Source organism: Pseudopodoces humilis, chromosome 4 (assembly GCF_049639895.1).
Source record: "Pseudopodoces humilis isolate 2021_Gansu_Grassland_sample_001 chromosome 4, ASM4963989v1, whole genome shotgun sequence".
NCBI classification, from domain to species: domain Eukaryota; kingdom Metazoa; phylum Chordata; class Aves; order Passeriformes; family Paridae; genus Pseudopodoces; species Pseudopodoces humilis.
In genome coordinates, this window is record NC_142203.1 from 26138335 (window position 1) to 26161027 (window position 22693).

At 43.7% G+C, this 22693-nt stretch overlaps 1 protein-coding gene and 1 long non-coding RNA gene across 2 annotated transcripts; one reads left to right on the forward strand and one right to left on the reverse strand.

Moving 5' to 3' along the window:
• Nucleotides 1-5893: 5893 nt before the first annotated feature.
• TMEM215 (transmembrane protein 215) lies at nucleotides 5894-7636 on the reverse strand. The gene has a single exon (XM_005530757.3). The coding sequence runs from the start codon at nucleotides 7559-7561 to the stop codon at nucleotides 6839-6841; it is 723 nt and encodes a 240-aa protein (XP_005530814.1). The 5' UTR covers nucleotides 7562-7636; the 3' UTR covers nucleotides 5894-6838.
• Nucleotides 7637-7807: 171 nt separating this feature from the next.
• On the forward strand, nucleotides 7808-13923 carry LOC148184466 (uncharacterized). The gene is made up of 3 exons (XR_015772426.1): nucleotides 7808-8022; nucleotides 12776-12846; nucleotides 13684-13923. It is a non-coding gene; the product is annotated as an uncharacterized LOC148184466 (long non-coding RNA).
• Nucleotides 13924-22693: the final 8770 nt, after the last annotated feature.

Consider the following 22693-nt stretch of genomic DNA (forward strand, 5'->3'; position numbering starts at 1 on the left):
TTTTATTAGATTGATAAACTTTCACTATATTGTTTCAACTTGAATATTGAGAAACAGACTGAATAATCACAATATTTTAAAAAATCACAACAAGTAAAGCCAAAAATTCATTAATGTATTTCCAAGTGTAAAACTTCCTAAATTTTATTCAAACCATGGGCATTGGAAAAAGACTGTTTTGCCACCAAGAAGTTATTCTGTATCCCCTACATTAGGTAGCAAACATATTTTACTTAGCTTGTTATTAGTGTGTGTGGGGTCTCCAGTTCCAAGGTTCTTTTTTTTTGCAAACAGAAAAGTTAGCTGCTTCCTTGTACAGCTAATTAGTCCCATGAAATAAATAATTTTTTTTTTAAATAAAAGTGAAGTGAAATCAGGTGTTCTTTGCAAGCAGTGCAGGGGCATAAAATGAGTGTTGAGCCTGACTGTGCAGTCAAAGGATGCAGCGTCTCTTTAAGACCACTGATTATAATGAGATTTTCCCAGTTTATAGAACATCTTTCCCACCTACTCAGACCCGTAAAAATTGCAAATAGCCCTTCCATCTGAATTGACCTCAAAAGTAAAAATCTTTGGTTTTTTTAAGAGTGTCTTTCTGGGGCTACCCTTTCAAACCTGTAAAAAGACAAGGCTATGCAAGATTGTTCTGATCATACTCCAGCTGAGTACCATCTGCTTTTCAGCTAATGAGCACTTTGTCCTCCTAATTTCTCTCCCAATTCTTCCCTACTTCAGTATAGAACATTGCATTGTACATTTTTTTACATTCTAAATTGGAATTCAAAGATAAAATATTTTGCAATAAAATGTTCTCTCCAAATAAAATATGGGGAAATTGCCTTTCCTCCTAATGTAAATTTTGATTTAAATTTAAATGCACTTTGGATGTAGAGATATGGAACAACCATAATTTGAAATGTGACAGAGTGGGTGTTTAGAATTTGTTTGTGTGGGAACCCTAATGACTGAAACCTTCTGAAGAACACCCATAAGTCTACATGATGTTATTTAATGTCCCACAGCACAGTTACCACAGTCCTCTGGTTCACACAGCGAAACAACCTACCCTAGCTCCTTATTTGTACACCATCTTTCCACTGCATTGTCTTAAACACGTATATTCAATCCTTTTTGGAACTAAATTCCAAAGATTGGATTCAACAGTTTTCATACAGCACTAAGTCTGACCTTGAAGCTCTACATTAAATGTTTAGTGATACATCTTTGGGCAATTTGCCTTGGATTTCAACAGCAACAAAATAAGTATTTCCTACCACTGAGTGCCAAATATGAAGCTAATGTAGGAGCAGTCTTATGTTTATGACTGTGCACAATTGCTGATTATTACTGCATTTCATACTAAAATATGGTAGTGTGAAAAATAAGTGTTTTGATGAGATCTAAAATTGCATCCCCACTACCTGGTAATTATTTTTTTTTTTTTTTTGTGTAGCTCTTGTATCATGTCTTCAGGCAGGAAAACTCTCTCTCTGTCCCTACCTGAGAAGCCATCTGGGTAAGCTACCAAAGATAAAGTACACACACGGAAGAGTGTACTAAACATACTGCTTCTGTGACCAGAATTCAACACAGTTAACCTGACAAAGTAATGAAATACTGTGTGTGATGCCTTTTTGTTCTCTTTTGCTTTTATGAAGACCTCTTCTGTTCTACTCTCACTAGTACATGTGAGAGTACAGAGCCATGAATTCAAAGTGCTTAACCCTTTTTCACTCCCCTTCAACTTCAGGTTGAAAAAAAATGGTAGAAACGCATCTTTCAGAATTACTAAAGGTTCAGGGCTTTTACCAATGGTTTGGGGAAATGCTGAATGCAAAGCACTGGAAAAATTCAGATTTCAATTGCCAGGATTTCACAGGGGGCATACTGAAACACACACATGGAATGTCTTAACTCTGTTGGAAGAACTGTGTCTTCTTAAAGAGCCACAACAGAGCTGTTCTTAGAAGTTTTTTCTCCTGAAGAACAGAAGGAATTTTAAATTGCAGCAATAGACTTGAGGCAAAAAAGCTGGGTAAGGTGTTGGAAAAACACCTCTGGGGAGATCTCAAATTACTATGTCGCTATGATTGTGCATTCTGTTACCTGCCCTTGCAGACAAATGTATAGCATATATACACACACCCATCCAGGGTGCAGTTTGTAAGTAAAAACGTTAAGCATAAACACTTCTGTGCATCTGACACAAAGCTAATCCATGCAACTGTTCTAAACACAAAATACACAAAGATTTAAAAATTAATGAAATATGAATCTCCGTGTCTGGTAAAGACATAGAGGGTCTGGAATTCTAGCACTGATAGGACTGCTAAATTCAAGGTAACGCTTACCTATGAAAGTTTGCCAGGGTGCATGAAAAGTGACTTCTCAATCCACACTCTCTGTGGTTTCCAGACATAAAAGAGCCCATACCACCAGAGAAATAACAAGCCTGCTGACAGTTCTCCCTGTAGGGATTGCATGTTCACACTACCTGCAGAGTGGAAACAGGCTCAGTGTGAGCTGCTTTGCAGCTGATGCCCCATGCTGTGTGTCAAGAGAACACATCCAGCCTACACATCAGGAAACTCCTCTACAAGTTTTAATACAATTTATGTTAGAAGCATCGACAGAAACCTTTCAGGACTCAAAAGTTTCCTATGCCATGGCTTTACTGGCAACATGCTGAGAGTCAAGGTCCTGTGTGCTGACTGTACTCTGCAAATAAATAGGTTAGTCCCTACACAAACCATGAAAATCAGGTTGGCAGTACTTAGTGGCCTGACAGTCACCCACCTCTAACCCATGGCAAAATCCCAAACTTGTGCTGCAAGAACTGACAATATAATTGAACGTCTCAACATAACAGCTTAGATTGGATGGGTGATGTAGTGTCAAACTCTACCACCCTGGCCAAACACGAGAAGTCTGGTATGTAGCAGCAGGCATGGTAAGAGGGGGTCACAGTAGCTGTTACTCTGAAATAACAACATAATAAATAATTACTGGAGCCAGGACTGCACAGAGTTTGCATCAGACGGGGAGGAACTGCCTCTGCAAGAGTATGACAGTTCTGCAGAATGCAGATGAAGAATACAGTCCAGAGGGACACATACGCTGAGCACACTCACCTCTTGCTTATTCAGTTCTGGGCCAAAAGGACCAGCTATTGTTTTGCACTCAGGAGGACAAAGTGCACACTGATTAAAACTTTCTTTTAAAGACTTTGCACTGATCAGCTTCTATGACTGTAAAAATGCTACTTGTTACAAGCGACACAAAATTGCTCTTTGTTGATCTGCGTATCACATTGTCTCTTAAAAGAAGATAAACTACACTGTAGCACTATGATAAATGCTATTCCAAAAATAAAGTTTATATATCCTAGGAAACTTCTCTAAATGTCCAAATTACTGTTTTCCATTAAATACTTTATACACCCTGCCACACATAATTTAGAACCAAGCAATATGTGGTTTACAAGACATTTATCCCCCAAGATATTTATCCCCCAAGCTGAGCTCCCCTACAGCTTCATGCATTGTTTGGAAGAGAGCACTGAGGAGAGAAGTGGGACTTTGACCTGGAGTTTTTTAAAATAGCAAGAACAGAAAGAAGCTCTCATCTCTGGTCACGGCTTGGAATCACACCCCAAGCAGTGGTATCCTGAAGCCAAATTCAGACTAGAAGCTTCCTCTGAAAAGCAAAGTGATTATTCCTGCTTGCTCTAAGATCAGCACTGGTACCACAGGTTCTGGTGTCCACATGAGCTGAATGAAAATAAAGTCCCAGGTGCTCTCTGATCTGGTCATGTTATATGCATAAAAATTTTGAAAATGCTGTCATGTCTGTGATCAAATATGTGTTAGATTTCTACTGGTAGAACTATGAAAATGTCACTTTATTAAAAAAAAAACAAAAACAAACAAAACCCAAACTTAACACCTAACCCCCCAACAAACAAAAAATCTAAACCCATTTAATTTTCAAATTTACAAATTAATATTTTTAGGTGGCCAAAATAATTTATTTCCATTTCACTCTCTATTAAACTAGCAGGAAAAACAAAAATGAAAAAAAAAGGAAAAATAAAGAGGTTTTAGAGGCCATACTAATTTATTTCTCTAATTTCAAATTCTCACACATTCAATAACCAAATTTAAAGGATTATGGTATATTAGCCTAGAAATATTGCTTAAAGTTGTATTTTATTGTGAAATCTTATCTGAATGAATGGAGGAATGACGTTGCCTGCAAATATCAAATTTTAAACACATTTTTTAATACCTCTTTCTATAACTTGTGGGAAGTTTTCATTCCCATTAAACTTTGCCTGAATACAAGCATTCTCTTGTTTGTACACTAAGAATGGACAAAAGCACATTACTCACATCTGCATGTCTGTATATCAAGTTATATATTTACTATTCCATTTGTCACTAGAGTTTGCTGTCTTGTCATGAAAAAGCCCATTTTGACACAGAACATCTAATCCTAAACAAAATGGAAAAACTTGACTGCTTCCTATATATATTTGCAGAACTGTACAAAACTAGGTTCCCAGAAGGCTGGTGCCTTTTTCTCTTATGCAAGGCAAGCGATTACTCACAACCCTGTCAAAGGCAGCAGGCAGGACCCAGTAGCCTGTTTTCTCATGGTGGGTCTCATCTCCAGGGATGCTCAACACCCCTGGGCACACAGTGAGACCCTCACCTGCTCTGATTAGAAGCAGAAAGCAAAAGACCCTATTTGTCAACATGTTCATCAGCAGCTTTTTAGCTGTTGGCTTCAGAGGTCATTAAATAAGACTTTGTGGTGCCATTAGAGACTTGTTCTGTACATTGCAGAATAAGGTCCTGCAGTGACTAAGCTGAAGGAGGAGGTAAGCTGCTGACAAGTGCTTTTATGTGGAAGCTGAACATGTCAGGGAGAGGGTCTGTTTTTGTTGAATTCCTTTGCTCATTGGATAAAACCTGGGCTCCACAGAGTGCAGGTGTTCATTTATTACCACAGTAGTGTTGTTGCATGCCTGAGCAGCAGAGCTGCCTGTAACCACCTATTCAGAGTTTTTGCCTGGCTTCAACTAGCTAGTATTTTTTGAATTTATCCTAGAGTATCCAGATGCCCCACCAAAGCCTGGCCAAAGGGTTAAAAATCTTATTGGTCTGAAAGACACCAAGCTAGTCAAAAAATTGTTTCCTTCTTCTGGAAACATCTTCAGAGACTGGTTGTCTTTTATGATTTGACATAAATTTCTCAACAAACAAATACACACATAAGTATATATATATATAAAATTTACATTCAATTTCCAAACAATTCCATAGGCATGGAAAGCCTCATTTGAGTGCAAAATTCCTTTTAATTTTCTACACAACATCTCAGGTTGCTAAAAATGAAAGGCTGTTTTTCTTATTTCCTACTCTGGTAACTCAATAACATTTCTTTAGTACAACTTACGTTGACAAAAACCAGCTAAGTAGAACGGCAGTTAAGACTTTGATCACACAGGAACTTTTTGGCGTTCTGGGAGTTTACTTATAGGAACTGGGGCTTTGTGAGATGCTAGCAAATTACTCTGTGCTTTACCCTATGACCTGAACACTTAGAGTATCTGCTTAGCATGCACATTGTATTATACCACATCTCTGTTACCTACACCGTAGAGGTCAGGTCAGACGTTTATGCACAGCATGGAACATGCAACTTAGTGTTGGACAGCATAGCCAGGATTTGTATTTCAGTATGTAAACTGCAGGCTCTGAATGCAGGTTAATCTTCATTACTCACTTCACATTTTCTTGCTATGTATCCATAAGCTGTGAAAAAACCATCTGTCAGTCAGGTCCTCTGTTCCCTTCTCCCAGCAAAGCATGGTTTTGAGACCCCTGAGTGGACTGTCACCATGCATCCCCATACAGAAATATCTGGCATTTTAGAAAAGGCACAAGAAAATGGCATTTTCAGAAGAGTCAGATCCCACTCTGAACATAACTCACAGTAGTCTATTCCTGAAGCAATTTTTGAGGTACTGAAATATATTTTAAAGACCTGAGCTCACTGACATCTGCTCCTAGTCTCTACAAGAACTGTGTCGTGCTCATGTTGCATTCTTCTTGTCAAGTACGCCTGTAAAATCCAAAAGTGTTAGAAACATTCCAGTGAACTCAAGACCAGTGGAAAATTAAGCTAACATGTCTATGTTCATGCTATTGATGATGGGTTAGTCTTTGAAAACTCTCCTGAGCCTATCTGGCTCCCAGGAGACTTTCAGAAGAGCCCATGGGGTCAGGACATCTATTCCTTGACACAAAGGAAAATAAAATCCTGCCAGGACAAAGGGAGACAAATGACTTCTACATTCCCTGACATCAGCCAGCTACTGGAGTTCATGCTGACATCTCTCAATCCCTCCCAAAATGAAGTGACAGTATTTCAAAAACTTATTCACCCATAGAGCACCACATTCTTTCTTACAGACAGCTCCAGAGTTTCATTCAGCTCTTGATTTCAGCTGACAGCCACTGCTGTCCTTCTGCCAGTGTGCCTACAGGCTTGGGTACAATGGGCAGCAGGAAAACAAAAGGGAGGGAAAGGGAGAAAAATAAAATTAAAACGTAATTTCTTTTTTTCCAAAAATTAAAAATTGAATTCTTTAACCTTTAAACATGCTCATTTACTTACAGAAAGAGTACTTCAGGCACAAAAGGTTGGAGTATCAGTCACATACCACTTTAAATTGAAATAGTATCAGAATTGTCCCATGCAGTCAGCTATATTATCCCCTATCAAGTTGCAGTCCCTGTACACATACATATATATATATAGTATGCATCTTTCACACAATGGTCTCCTGGTCTGAGTTGACTCCAGTGGGGTTTATGTAACAACAGTAGCTGTCATAAGGGCTGTTATCCTTGTAAGAGCAGACAATGATACTATCTTTAGGAGCCACAAAAATGTTGTCTTCAATGTCAGGGCAAGGAGTGCTGTCCCTGCTGGGAGAAGAGCTCTTCTTCTCCAAGGCACTGTATGTGGGGCCATCTCCCACGAACACATTCTCTGGCATCTCTGGGTAACAGCTCTCCAGGTATTTCAGCATCTCCTCCTGCTCCACTTTTTTGGTGAGGCTCTTGCACTCTTCCGTGGCATCGCCGGTGCTGCTGGTGGTGCAGATGAACACGGTGTCTTCTCCCCTCAGCCCTCTCCTGTCCTTGCGGTAAGCTTTCCTGGCCAGCTCGTCGCAACTTCCCTTGCCGGACTCTAGGTCCGAGGGGGTCCTTAACAGCTCCATGACATCCCGGTCCCTGACTTCCTTACAGCACGGACGCATGTTCTCGGGACATTTGGTGCAGCCGTCGGTCTTTCTGGTCAGGGCAATGGCGGCGATGCCCGGCAAGCAGATGGCCGGCCCGATGGCCAGCAGCGGGATGTCTCCCAGGGTCTCTCCCTTGATGCCAGACACGGTGAACATGAAGCCGAATACCAGAAAGACGCTGACCAGAGCCACCACCAGCCCCGTCCGGGGGTTGATGTCGTCGGGTCTCAGGGTCCGCGCCATCCAGCGGGTGCGCACGGGGATACTTCCCTCCACCGGAGCTCCCTTCGGGGCAGGAGACGGACGCCCCCCGGCAAGCTTCCGAAGTTTCCCAGGCAGCGAGGCACGGAGCACCCCGACAGCCGGCACCGCTCGGCTTCCCCTCGGTGGAGCCGCAGGCGGAGGGCGGGCCGGGGCCGGGAGCTGTCCTGCCTCCTGCCTCCTCCCTAGCTCCCTCCCTCCCTCGCTCGCTCCCTCGCTCCCCGGAGCCGGTCGGAGCGGCTCTGCCGCCTGCAGTCCCGCCGCTCCCTCCCGCGCTGGCGGCGGGCGCAGGGGGCTCGGACCCTGCCAAAGGCCAGAGGTAGATTGACCGGGCGGCTTCCAGCAGCAGCGGCCGGGGAGACAGCTGCCGCGAGGGTTCACCTGCCCGCTCTCCGTTTCCTCTTCCTCGTGCTCACCCGGCCCCACCGGAGCCCCGCACAGCCGTGAGTACGAGCAGCGCACGGCGCGGGATGCTGCGGGGCCGGCGCGGGGACTCGGCGGGGTTGCCCCTACCTGATGGCCACTGCTGCTTGGCCGACTGCTGCCACCACCGCGGGCAGCCTTTCCCTCTCGGGCGAGGGGGAGCGGAGCCCCGACGGGCGGCCTTCCTCGGGAAGCCGGCATGTGCATCCTCCGCACGGGCTCCCGCGCTTAAAGTCTCTTCTTCGGTGAGGACGGGGCTTGCGAAGTAAATCCTCTCCCGGGCAGACAGCAGTCCTGCCCCGAGTCTTCTCCCGAGTTAGGCGCCAGTGGAGAGCAAGGCTTCAGGAGATGCTGTGCGGCAGCTGGATTTCATCCTGGAGGTGGCCCTTAGGGATAAAGCCTCTCCTGATGTTATTCCCTCCTCAAGAATGAACACAGATGTTGGGGTTCCCTTGGTATCCATGGCCTGCCGACTGTGATGGTGACGTTCTGTCCCTGTGATTTGATGCACTTCGGTGATGGTAATCTGAAGTAAGCACCACCAGCTGAATGAGTACAGGAAAGGATCTCAAATAGGTGGGAACGTGGAAAGGCAGCAGCATCTTCAGGCAGGTTGCCAGTGATACAAAAGACCAAATGCTTTCACCTGGGGCAGAGATACTGGGAGATAAAAAGGAGTTATACCAGAAATCTTCCAAGAAAATTAAGGTAACAGAAAAGGACACTCTGAACTAAAATTATGAAACCATATTTTTTTAAGTTTATTTAAGTTTTCCCATTAACATGATTAATTTTCTTCATACTACAAACTTGGAAAGCTCAGAGAAGCCGATTCTGAAAACACACAAATGTTTCCCAGGTCATGAAAAGCATGGGTTTTATTTTTATTGTTTTGTCCCTACAGTACAATATCAACAGAGCATCTCTGTGTTGTAGATTTCCAACTTGCCTTGTAGAGAGCAAATCCAAGAATATAATTTTGTAAGTGGGAACAACTCCTGCCTTACAGGACACTTCATAAACGGGGTGTCAAGCTATAGTATTTACTGTTTCATTTGAAGGGTGAATAAATGGGAGTAGAAGTACACACTGGGGAGAGTTTCTAAGTCAGTGGCAATGACATGTGTTTGAGACATTAAAAGTTTGAAATGAACCACGATCATTGTTTCAACTTGTCCTCCAGAAAACTGTCCAGTAAAATTCACACTGAACCTCTCACCTGTTGCAGACTGGGCTGAAACAGGAATGTTTTGGACTCTGTTAGAAATACCTTTCTTGACTGAAAGATTTAAAAACTAAAATCTTGCAGCCAGCACAAGGTAACTCTACTTTTGCCACTGTCCAGGATTTAGTGGTATGAGAAGTGAGGCAGTAGTGTTCTCAGCTCCTATTTTTCAGAGTGAAAATTTGCTGTTTCTTTCCATCTGCTGTTATTCAGATGCACAGTTTTTATGTCCTCCTGTTGGAATGAATAATGACTTTTTTTAACCATCAGCTAGATTCTGGATTAAAGGAAGTGATTAACCTTCAGCAAGCCTGTCCCACATAACTAGAATATTCTAAAGTGTAAGTTACAAAGTTATGAGTATGTTGGTAACTAGTGCCATGAAAGTCACTGTTCCTGCTCCCTGACTTCCTTCACCTTCCATAGTGCATTTGAATAGTCTTTCAAAAAATTGGAAATTGTTCTTTTGTTGAAAAACAAATTATGATGCCTGGGGAAAGCAATTACCTAAAGCCGCATTCATCAACAGTCCTTCAGAGATAGAAAAAGGACACAGAAATGTAAATATTAGTGGCATTAGTGGAGGGGAAAATTGCTGTAAGAGCTGAAGTACATGTCAGAATATCTAACAGGACTAAAAAAGGCCCTTCAAATTTAAGCGACAGGCTTACTGAGATGGAAGAGGGAACATCTACTGTGGAACAGAAAGCTGTTAGTGCACAGAAAAACACAGAAAATGTCAGGACAAAGGTGGAACTAAATGTCTTCAATTTGTACCTTTGTGAGTGATTTCAAGACAAGATTGTATGCTTCCAGCAGGAGGGGATAGAAAGGGAAAACAATCATCCAGTTCCAGGAAAGCATGCCACAATTGTTAAAATTGTCTTTCCAAGCTAGAAATCAAGAGTTCAGCAAGTGCCACTTAACACAACTAAGCAACAATGCAAATAGTTGAATTTTCTGTCCTGTTCATAACCAAAGGGGGAAAAAAACACTCCTTTGAGGTGAAGTATGTTTCTGTTCTGGAGCTGTACACAAAAATTAGGTACTCAACCACTTTTTTACCTCAGTTCTCAATGGCAACCTCTCTTCTCCCCTCTTGAGTGGATGGGCAGCAGGATAGAGACGGAAGGAAAAAAGTGCTCTCTACTGTAATAGATCAGGTTTGTGATGACCTGAACATGTGTGTCTATGGGATCTGATGAGATGATGTGCTGCTTTTGTCTGGGATAGAGATTTTTAATTTTCTTCACAGTGTCTGATATGGGGCTCTGTTTTGGGTTTGTACTGAACACAGGGTTGATAATACAGAGATTTTTTGTTATTGCTGAGCAGGGCTTACACAGAGCCAAGGCCTTCTCTGCCGTTTGTACTTCCATGCTGGGGAGGAAGTTGGTGGTGCCTGAGAGGCTGGGAGGAGACACAGTTGGGACAGGGGACCCCAAGGGATCAACGGGATATTCCAGACCATGTGACATCATGCTCAGTACATAAAGGTGGGGGGAAGAAGGAGGAAATATGGGACATTCAGAGTGATGGTGTTTGTCTGCCCAGGTCTCTGTCAGGTGTGATGGGTCCCTGCTCTCCTGGAGATGGCTGAACAAGTGCCTGCCCTTGGGAAGCAGTGAATGAATTATTTGTTGTGATTTGTGTGCATGCATGGTCTTCAGTGTCTCTGTTGAACTGTCTATATCTCAACCTGTGACTTTTCTACCTTTTACCCTTCTGATTCTCTCTCCAATTCCAGTGGTGAGGGGGTGAGCCCTGCACTGGGGCTCGGCTGTTGGCTGGAGTTAAACCATGACAGATGCATCCCAGAGTCCCAAGGGAATTAGGTGACAAGCCACTCTCTCCATGGTACTTGAAAAGTCCTGGCAGTCAGGTGAAGTCCCAGGTGACTGAAAGAGTAGAAATATTGGATCCACCTTTAAAAAAGGTAGGAAAGAGAACTCTGAGAACTACAGACTCTCAGCCTCCCTGGATTGACCTTTCCTGTTAAAAGCTACCCAGTAGCTCTCTAAATTGTCTAAATAAGGATTTGGTTGGTGGGCTGTTCAGTGGATAAGGACTTCTTTGAAAAGTCCTACCCAGAGGATAGTGGTCAACAGCTCAATCTTCACATGAAGTTTGGTAATAGATGGTATCCCTTAGGGAATCTGCCCTGGGACAAGCATGGTTTAATGTATTCCTCAGTGATGGAAAACCATTGGCAGGTTTGTAGCCAACCTGCTCTGAGTGGTTTGAGTGGTGCTGCTGACACATGTGTAGGTTGGAGTGCCATCTAGAGGGACCTGGACAAGTTTGAGAAGAGAGTCCATGGGAATCTCATGAGGTTTAACAAGACCAAGAACAAGGTGCTGCACCTGGGTCAGGGCACTCCCAGTATCAACACAGGATGGGGATGGATTGAGAGCAGCCCTGCCCAGAAGGACTGGGGGCTGCTGATAGATGACATGACCCAGCCATGAGTGCTCCCAGCCCAGAGAGCCAAAAGTGTCCTGGGCTGCATCCAAAGCAGCGTGGGCAGCAGGGGAGGGAGGGGATTCTGCCCCTCTGCTCTGGTGAGACCCCACCTGGAACCCTGCATCCAGCTCTGGGGGCCCAGCACAGGAAGGACATGGATCTGTCAGAGTGAGTAAGGAGTAGGGCCACCAAGATGATTAGAAGTATGGAGAGTCTTTCCTACAATGAAAGGCTGAGAGAATTGTTGAACCTCATGAGATTCCTGCGGGCCCACTTCTCCATCTCACCCACATCCCTCTGGATGACATCCTGTCCTTCAGGAGTGTCAAACAACACACTTACCTTGGTGTCATCTGCAAATTTGCAGAGGGTGCATGCAATGCCCTCGTCTATGTCATTAATGAGATATTAAATAACACTGATCCCAAAACCAGCCCCTGAAGGACATCCCTTGTCACTGATGTCCATCGGGACTCTGAGCTGTTGACCACTACCCTCTGGATGTGACGGTCCAACCAATTCCTTATTCATCTAAAAGTCCACTCATCAAACCCATTTCTTTCCAATGTAAAAAGCAAGATGCTGTGAGGGACTGTCAAAGGCTTTACAGAATATAAATTACATTCACAACCCTTCCCTTGCCCACTGATGTAGTTACTCCATTCTCTATTTCCACTCACTGGGGATTTCTCCTGACTGCCATGGCTTTGCAAATAGAGTGAAGAGTGATTTGTCAACTACATTAGCTAATTCTCTAAGGATTTTCTGGGATGCATCTCATAGTGGATCCTATAGACATATATGTTTTGGTTCCTCAGGTGATAAGAAAACTGATCTCCTAAGGAAAAAAAAAAAAAGCTCCCACCTTGCTGTCCATCCACATCCAGGTGTGGGAAGAGAGACTGACAATGAAAAAAAGTTGCTGAGTATCTTGGGCTTCTCTCATCCATTTTTTCCGGTTTTCTAGTTGTGTCATCGGAGGAGTATGTTTTCTTTGACCTTTCTTAATTACTATGGAGCAACCAGAACAGCTATTTGGATAAGCAGCTTTAGATGTACTACATTCCTTCTGGTTTTTTATGTAGGTTTGAAGACAGAGATCAGAAAAGGATGGACCGAGATGGATGTGGTGAAAAGGGTACCAGTAGAATGACAGGTAATTTTTCCTGGTACTTCTTTCTTAAACCCTTCTCTGAACCTGCTGTTTTGCAGATATGATTGTCTGCTTCAGTCTTCTTGCTTTCTTGAAAGAGCAAACACTTTCTCTGATCAGGCAGTACTGCAAAATCCATGGAAAAGTGTGTGTGCCATACTTTATAGTATCCTAAAGTTAAAAGATCTGGCAGATGGAGTTTCGAATTAATACATTATAACTGACAGCTATCTTACGTGTAAGATCTCAGCCATACCATGCAAGAACTCCACAAGCCCATAATAACATCATAGGTAAAATTAGACTCTTAATTTTCACCTTCCAAACTCTGTGGCAATTCTAAAACTTGATACTCTTTTTGAGTATGGGCTCATGTAAGTCCTATCTACAATTTGGATATGGAACATGGGACTTGTTTTGCTAGCAAGTTCTGTGTGGATTGGGATACTCAAGTTTCAAGCTTTTACTAATGTACTTGTGCACATATTTGAGCCACACCATTAGCTTGAGGAGACAGTCAGGAATTCTGCTGAGGTCACTGGCAGACACTTCAAATCTGCTCAAGAGCTGCTTCACAAAAGTCCTTCCTGTCTGCAGCAAGTACTCCTTGCTTAAAGTGGATGCTGAATGCGCAACATCCATCTCCAGGCCTTTTTGTACATTGTGTTTTCTTGGCAGCATATACAAAAGGAAATACTTGACAATTTCTTTGTAAAGTGCAACTATGTGCTGTGATCCTCATATACCTCTGTTGAAAGACTTCTTTTTTCTTTATTTGAAAAATGCTTGTTGTTTACCCAGCTTCATATACCATAATTGCCTAATATATATATTTCTTAGGGGATCTGTGTAGCCACTTCTGATGCCTCTTCCATGCCTCTGGACTGCTCTCAAAGCCCCAGGCAGTGCTGTGTGTCTTCATGTCCTCAAGCACAAGAAGTTCACCTGAGGGAGGATTTTTGGGCTCTGACTGTTCACTTAAGCCCCTGGGTCTTGCTCTTCATAGACAATCATTTGTGCTTGACCGCTGCTTGCTGGCCAGTTGGCCGGATGTGGAAGGACTCTGCTGATGAGAGCATCTGATCAATAAACAAGGGGCAAAAAAGAAATAACAGATGCCTGAAGGGCTTGTGTTTTGTCACTGAGCCATCACACCAGGAGTGGGATTCAGAAACCCTGGTAGTGAGTCATGCATCCGTCTTGAGGTGACCTCGGGGACTTAGCAGGATTGCTGTGGAAGAGGTACAGGCTGCTGTATGAGTCACGGCATCAGGCAATAAATTAGCCAATATAATTCACTGGGAACTTTATCTATCTGCATCGCTCTGCCTGATGTGCTCTTTCCCTTTGGGAAGCTTCTGATTAAATATACTTTATTTCTTCTATCAAAAATTGCTCACAAAAAATGCAGTAAACTCAGGGGAGTCACCCACAAGTACTGTGTGTTATGCACAATGGTGAATAATGGGTAGCTTGCTTTGTCCCAGAGAACTTAGCAAACACTTCTTAAAGGGGGTCTCTAATTGAGTTGCTTGTCTGTGGAGAAAGAGGAAGGGAAAAAGGTTGTCTTGACCTACCTCTGCAGAAGAAAATAATAATTTTTGATATTCTGGAACACTTTTAAAGCAGTTTTAAGCATAATCATGACCATGTATTAGGGTACTTGCAATGACTAATTCTTTCTGTGAAGCTTGCTGACATCCTTCCTGTGTGTTTAGGAAAATTTAGTAGAAAACTAAGGAAACTGATCAAAAGGCTATGCATGTTCCTTGCAGGCTCTGGAAGATTGGAACTCCCCAAGCCAATTAAACTTGAAGCAAATATGGGGATGGATATCATCAAAGTCTATAGCTCATTTAAACAATGCAGATATGTCTTTAAAAAAAATCATTCTATGCTGTGGATATGAAAGGAGAAATGAAATCTTTGTCATAATAGTCCTGATTGCCTGACCCATGATTACTTCATTCCACATCTGCACCTTTGTTAAGATGTAGCAGCTAATCCAGGAAAACATTTCCAGGCATATGAATGATGAGAAAATAATCAGAAGCAGTCAGCACGGATTCACAAAGGAGGAAGTCATGCTTGATCAACCTGATAGCCTACAGTAAAAGAGCTGGCCTGCTGGATGAGGGGAGTGTGCACACTGTCTATTTGGACTTCAGTAAGGCCTTTGACACGATCTCACATAAGATCCTCCAAGACAGGCATTTGTATGGCTTAGGTGAGCAGACAGTGAGCTGGACTGAAAACTGCTCAGATGGGCAGACCCAAATGCTGATGATTGGTGGCACAACTAGCTGGATACCAGTGACTAGCAGCGTACCCCAGGTGTCAACACTGACTCCTTCAACAATCTTCATTAATGACCTGGATGATGAGGCAGAGTACATAATCAGGAATTTTTCAGAGAACATAAAACCAGGATGAGAGGCTGATATCAGAGAGTCATGTTGCCATCACAGGGACATCAACAGCCTTGAGAAATGGGTTGACAGGAACCTAATGAAATTCAGCAAGGGCAAATGCCAAATCCTGCACTTGGGGAGAAAAAAAACGAAAAATGCTAGGTACTGCCCAGCTGGAGAGCAGCCTGAGAGAATAGGACCTGGTGGTCCTGGGGGACACCAAGCTGAACATAAGACAGGAGGCAGAGAAGGAGAATGATGTCCTAGGCAGCATTAGAAGGAGTATTGCCAGCATCTGGGAGATGATCCTGCTCCTTCACTCAGAACTGGTGAGGATATCCCTGGAGCTTTGTCCAGCTCTGCACTCGCTCGGTACAGTCATGAGCACATTGCAGAGAATCCATTCTTCAGTGGACCCTTCAATGGAAGGGTCATTAGGATAACTGAGGGACTGGATCACCTTTGCTATGAGGAAAGGCTGAGGGAGCTGGGCCTGTTCAGCCTGAAGAGGAGAAGGCCCAGAGGGATCTCTTCAATGTCTATGAGTGTGTGATGGGAGATCACAAAGACACAGCAGAGCTCCTTCCAGCAGTGCCCAGTGACAGGACCAGAGGCAATGGGCACAAATATGGGAGGTTCCCTCTGAATTTCAGGATACACTTTTTCATTGTGAGGATGACCAGACACTAGGGCAGGTTGCCCAGCGAGGTGGTGCAGTCTCCATCCTTGGAAATACTCAAAAGTCATCTGGACATGGTCCTGGGCAACCTGCTGTAGATGACCCTGTTTGATTAGAAGTTTCTTCCAACATGCACCATTCTGTGATTCTGTTATGGCAGAGAAAATGATGGATGAGTGTGAACATGTGTGCATGTACAGACTGAGCACTCACTCATCACTCTGTGCAGGGGCACTGGAGAGAGATGGCAAAGCATTTTTTACTGGAGATGGGGATGCAAGCAGCTCTCTTTGAGGGGGTGAAATCTGCATGGTACACCAGGAATTCTCTGGGTAAAAGTGTGCTATGGGGTACAAAGTGTGCACAGAAGTTACAGGGCAACTGTGTTCTTGAATAACATGGAATCTGCTTTTTTTTTTTTTTTCAGGACACATTTAATGTCTAATACCTGTCAAATGGTGATGGCTTCTCTAAACCATCTGCTCCAGCAAATCATCAGCCATCACATGGCTGCAGGCACCAGGATTGACTTGCTGCAGTCCCATGCTAGCCCCTCACTCTCAGGCACTTCCCTGGCAGCCCCCCTTGCTGCCTTTGGGAAATACCTGCTTCTTCACCCTCTACCACCCAGCAAACCAAGTATGTGAGAGGAGGCATCTCAGCAATGTCCTCCAGCAGCTGAGAGGCCACAGACACTCCCTGGGGGACATCTCACCTCAGCCCAGCTAGCTGCTGCTGGTGGCTGCTGTGAAGAGCTTTCAGGGCCTCACTAAGGACCAGGGGAGAGAGGTGAGCTATGGGATAGGTTGTCTGTCAGCTCTGCTGTCCCAGTGATCAACACCTAGCAATAAGCACAGCTGGGGATCAGACCAAAGCTAGTATACATATATAGTATTTCACTGTATAGTGAAATTTCTTTTTTTTTTAATTTGGCTTCTGGGTGCACCAGAGACCAAGATCAGGGAGTGACAGAAGTCTGTCCAGGCTTCCTTCCAACACTGTGAACATGCTGCTGAAGACTGCCTTCAGAGGAAATAGTGTTTGAGTTTGTACCCACAGGTACCTTCAATGAGGAGGTGTGGGAAAGAATATGCAGAAGTGGTTGTTAGGAAGATCTTGCTGTTTTCCTCCATGGATAGTGCATTGAATGGGTAGGAACTGTAGTAAGGCCTCTGTGGTGGAGTGGGGAAAAATCAGATGTTCTGTTGTCCAAAGAAAAATGCATGTGCATCATCATGGCCCTTGCATGCCACCACTGTCTAAAAATTAAGAACTGACTTGTACAAACCTCTTTCATAAGAATGGCTAAATGTGTACTTGATTAACCTTAGTGCCCTACCAGCTAATTAGGCAGCTTATGGGGACAGCTTCACAGATGGTAGTATTTCCTTTCTATGGACTTGTTCCCTTTTCCCATAAGCTGCACCCATATGTATCCATTATCTAACTAAGCCATCGCAGATGGTGAGATGACAACAACCATGAGTCAGTCATGGTACTGTACTGTGTCAGGGAGCAGTATTTAAAGGAAGGGCTGTGTGCTCATTGTTCTGGGAGCACAGCTCTGTGAATGCTTTATGTATAGACCAGATCCTGGTGTTTACTGCATGAGGAGGTGTGTAACCACACAGGGTGAAGGGCAGTGATGCTGCTGGCAGGAGGACTTTGCCAGCATTACAGACATTTCAGTGTAGTTGGGTATTCTTGTGTTCCAAAGACATTTGATGCAGTTTGATAAAATTTCTATTGCTGTATATTGGGAGTGCTTGCAACATTTAGAGTTGGTGAAAACCTTGCATCAGGGGACATCAAATGGCTACTGATTACAAGTGTGGATGTAAATATGCTGTTTTTCACTCCCTTTCCATAGAATGGACATGTGTCTCTGATGAAACAGGGAAGGATGCCATAAAAACAGCTACAACTGAAGGTCTCCATCCATTCCACAGGAGTGAGGGGTTGGTGCAAACCAAGCCTTGAGCACATGTTCAGAATGGCCACACCTAGTCCTCTACCCACCTTCATTTTCCCTGCACTCTGCCTGGAGCAGGCCACTTGGGGCAGCTTCATTTGAGCAGGGCTGTTCCTTACCACATCCCAGAGATACTAGGTGTAGAAGGGTGATATTTACCCAACATGTTTACTATTGCTGGTCCTTCACAGCCCATCACAGCCATTCCCTGGCTGAGGCTCCATCTCTACACCCAGTATCAGCCATCAGGTGCCTTATGTCCTCTGTCAAGGAATCTCCAGCCAACAAAGAAGGCCACAAAGCAGGTTCCTATTTTGCTCTCCAGGTTGTGGTGAAATACTGTCCAAAGCATGTTCGACACTGTTTAAATCACTTCTACCAGAGAAATTTTTCACTGGCATGGTGATAACAAAGAAATGGTAATAGAAATGTAACTTTTTGCTCCTTCCTTCAAAATGCAAGTGTTTCCTCAGACTCTGATGGCATTTTGGGTCACCAGGGTGTGTGGGCACTGTCTCTTTAGCTGCCATATTCCCAGAAGCCCTGTTACAGCAGGACAGCTGTCAGAGGTCCAGCCCCAGGACCTGCAGGACAAGACTGCTAAAGGAGAGGCCAGTGTGCTTCCTGCTTCCCTGAGTGCCTCACCACAAGCAGATAGGCACAACTTGTGCCGTGTCATCCTGACACAGGATAAACACCCTTGTGTAAGGACATCCTTGGGGCTTCCAGTTGATTCCAAATGCCCTCCTCCCAAGACTAATTTTCATTCTCCATCCAGGAAGCAGTGTTCAGCTGAAGCCATAGAATACGGGCATCAGAGACTCCTTGTCTAGACAGACAGCTTATCCCAGGCACAGTCACCTGTCCTGAACACCCCCTGTAGTGGTTTAGATTTGCTAATTTCGTTTTCCCAGCTAATGCACCAAATAAATGTCATGGTTTTAAAGCAGTAACTAAAAAATTACTAGAAAACTTACTTATTTTTTGCTGTGAGATATGGATTAGAAGAAGAGCAAAACAGGTGTAAAACTTAAAAGGAATAAAGAAAGTTTATTAACAAAACCTATAAGAATAAGAAAACCAGAATAAAACTTCCAGAAAACTATTTTCTCTCCCACTACCCAACCATTTTCTTGTTCACATGACAATATAGAGACAAAAAAAACTTCGGTGTTTAAAACAGTCCTAATTTTTACTAGAGTCTTCTCATCAGTCTTTGTAGAGAAACAGAAGTCTTCTTCTGCTAATCTATGGAGTTTCTCACAAGAAAACTCATTTTCTTCATAGCTTTCTATTTCTCTGATGCCAGCTGCCCGAAAACCTGCTATCAGTTGTCTCCTCCCATTTCACATCACTCTGAGGTGTGTTATGGGTCAAATGAGTCTAGGGATGTAATTTTTAAGGATGAGTTATTCAAAGGCAAAAGTTCTCTTCATCTGTCTCTGTGAGCCTTCCTGGAAACAGAAGTTTTCTCTTTGCCTCTACAAAGCTACAAATCTTCAATTATTACTTCTCCCCTTCTGTTCCAGCACCTCACTGTATTACAATTACTGCACCTTTTCTCAAAATCCACACTTTGAACTACTCTCTTCCTCCCAATATACTCTGTCATGAATTAAAGGAGTTTTTTCAGAACACTATTGTCTATCTCCATAGCTTTCACAGAAAAATATTTCAGCTTATTAAAGCATCTCCTTATTCTATACCTCTTTTGAAGCTTAATTCCTTTCTTCACTGTCTCTGATAAGTTTATAAAGTCTCTTTACATGTTGATTACTCTCTCTTTCTCTCTCTGGAAAAAAAGGATTAATCTGCAAGTCTCATCTGGGTAATGAAAAGGTTAAAATCTTGCCCAGGCTTTGTAGATGGTTTTGTGATCTCTGCCGGAGCAGCAGCTGGAGCTGTCTACGATGGAAGATTCTTCATGGTAGCTCTAGAGAGTGTGGTCACTGTCTCAGCCCGCCGCAGGTCAAGAGTGTTTTTCTTTCTCTACTCAACCATTTCTGGTGAATTCAGTCACAGCAAAAACTGCAGCCGAGCCAGGGACCAGCCTGGCCCGGCCAGAGCCCGGGGGGAAGCCCTGCAGGCCCCATCTCTCGGCCGGGAGCCGCGGCAGGCCCAGCCCAGCCCCTGCGCGGGCCACATGGCCTGGGCAGGGAACGGGAGCCAGCTGGAGCTCTGTTACCTTTCACAGCCAGAAACAGAGACAAAGAAATTCCCAGGCTTAGGTCTTAAGGTGGTGTTCACAGGTTGATCTCACTTTTCAATGGACAGAACTACTGTCAATTCTTAGAAATGGCCAGTTATTGGCTGGGAGAAAAACTCTCACCAGCCTCTAGCAATTTTAACTTCTTTAGGTGTTTCTCTTTGTTTTCTTAAATGCCAATCTATCACACCCCCTTAGCCCATCTCCCTATGTAAAGTGAGCACAGGCCAATCTGTAACCCTCCTATGATGCTGTCATGATCTCTGGAAAGGAGCAACCAGCCATTGGTGTGTTTTGAATTGTACTTTGTGCTTGTACAGGAAGCTGCAGTGTGGCAGGATGAGAAATTAATTAGCCTCATGCTGCCACAAGCATTTCCAGTCCCAGCTGACAACAGACTAATTAAGAACCTCCCTGTGGTGTCTACTTTAGATTACCATTTAGTCTGATACAATTTTACCAGGGCTTTTCTAATGGTTTATTTCACAGGCAACTCATTAGATTAATTTGTGTGTCAAACAGCAGGAACTTGAATAGACATTTTGAATTCCCAGCCACCAAAAGTCAAGACGATTTTGCCAGAGTGCGCTAATTTTATCAAGGCAAAACACATGCTTCCTTCTGATATTATGTGTAATGTCATTTGTTTTTGGATGTTACCTTAACCTAAGTCCAGAAGTTTTGAAAACTGAGGGTGACCTTATAAGTGCTGGTTCTTAGGACCCGATTAATGCCCCTGTATGTGATTTGCCCATCAGAGTCACCTGTGGTGCTTGCAGACTGAGCACCAGGAGTGCCAAGTGCACCACATTATCAGTCTTGTCTGTTTCAGCATCTCAGAGAAGACTGAGGAAGCAAACTTCCTGCTAGCCCAATGATCCTTGCATCTATGACTGTGGAAAATGCTCAACCTTCAGGATCTCCCACTAAGCCTAACAGAATGAGAAGAGGGCCCTACATCCCTCAAATGGCAGGAAGAAGTGTCCTTCCTTTCTACCTCAACTTTCAAGTGTTAAACTTAACCCTACCTAACTGCACCAACACAGTTTGTCTTTAGGAACCTACAGGAGTGCAAGATGTAGTCTGGACCAAAGTAGGAACATGGGCTGAAAATGAACCCAGAAGCAACTGGGTTTTCTCCACACAATCTGTCCTAATAGGAAAATGTGTAGGAGGATTTTACCTTCTCTTACTGTCTCTGCACTGCCTCATGTTCACAAATTACAATTGTGAGGGTGAAACATTTGACTCCAAATTAAGAGTGAGTCAATGACAGCAAAGATGGCACGTTGGACCTTTCACAGCATATGATTGCACCGCTTGGAAAGATGACTGGGGTGCTGTGTGGGGAAAAAGAGTGAAGAACATGAGCAGAACGGCCTTGCCAGGGGAATAGGGTGGTGCCACATCAGCAGTTGAATACTCTGTGTGATTTTCAGCAGGATACAATTCTCCACATGACTTTGGTTTTTCGTTGTCACTAGAATTAACTGGGAAGGTCGCTTTGAAATGAATCTTTGAACGCCTAATATTTTTCTTTTTCCCTGGGGGGGATACTAACCAGTTCCCTATTTTCAAACACTATCAGAAACTTGGGTTAAAGCCTCAGAGATTAATTTTGCTTCCAAGTTTGGTTGAAATTGGCCTTTGGATTTGGATACATAATTTCATTGGACAACTTGCTTGAACTGTGAGTGCCTCTCTACAAATCATCTGCTCAGAGCCACCTCCTCAGAAGCACACAGATCATTGTTTATTGATGAAGAGGAGTGTTTCCATGCTTTTCTTTCTGAAATGCTATCCCAAACTAAAATGCCTATACTCTTTCTTGCCTAGGATAACACACAGGAAATGAAAACTAAAAACATTGGTGGGATTATTGCATTTCTCAGCACCTAATTGTTTGTAATTCTTGCCTCACTCTCTCTCACTCCCAGAAATTCTGTGTGACCAGAATTTGGAACATTTCCCCTGTTTCATGGCAACAGAGCTATGCTGTAGAAGCTCCACAAAGCCACACACATTATGATTTTTAATCCCTTGTTGCAGGCTGGCTGTGTGTAAACACTTCCTTCCCAGTCCTGTCTGAGCCTTTTTGGAAGCAAGCAGCTACAGCAAATATCAGGTGTGACTTCATTTGCTGTAGCCCTCTGCTTCCTAATCCTTCAGGCTCTTGCTGCTTTCTCCCATGGCTGAATGCTGGGAGGCTGGTGACCCACTTCCCGACACTGAAGACACCATGGAACACAAGGCAGCTGCAGTGCCCAGTAGCTCTGTTGAAGCCAAGTGCTGACAGCCAGAAGGCAGAAAGGACTGAATGCAATTGCCTCTGAAATGCACACTGTGCGCTTCCCCCAGCCGATGCTTCTGCCGTAGCCCTGTGACAAAACACACTCTTCACTCCTCAGGTGAATACTGGCTCAGTGCTATCAGCTTGCATTTCTTCCTGACAAAAGCCTCCAGTGGCCCTATTAAGCAGGGGGCTTCTAGAGCTTTTTTTTTTTTTTTCCTGAGGATTAGCTTTATATAAGCAGCCTGTGTCACACTGATGAAATTTTTACTTCAGTCCTTTTCTGGCTGGT

What these genes read in the sequence shown, in the direction of transcription:
- TMEM215 (XM_005530757.3), bottom strand. Translation starts at nt 7,561, where the DNA reads ATGGCGCGGACCCTGAGACCCGACGACATCAACCCCCGGACGGGGCTG.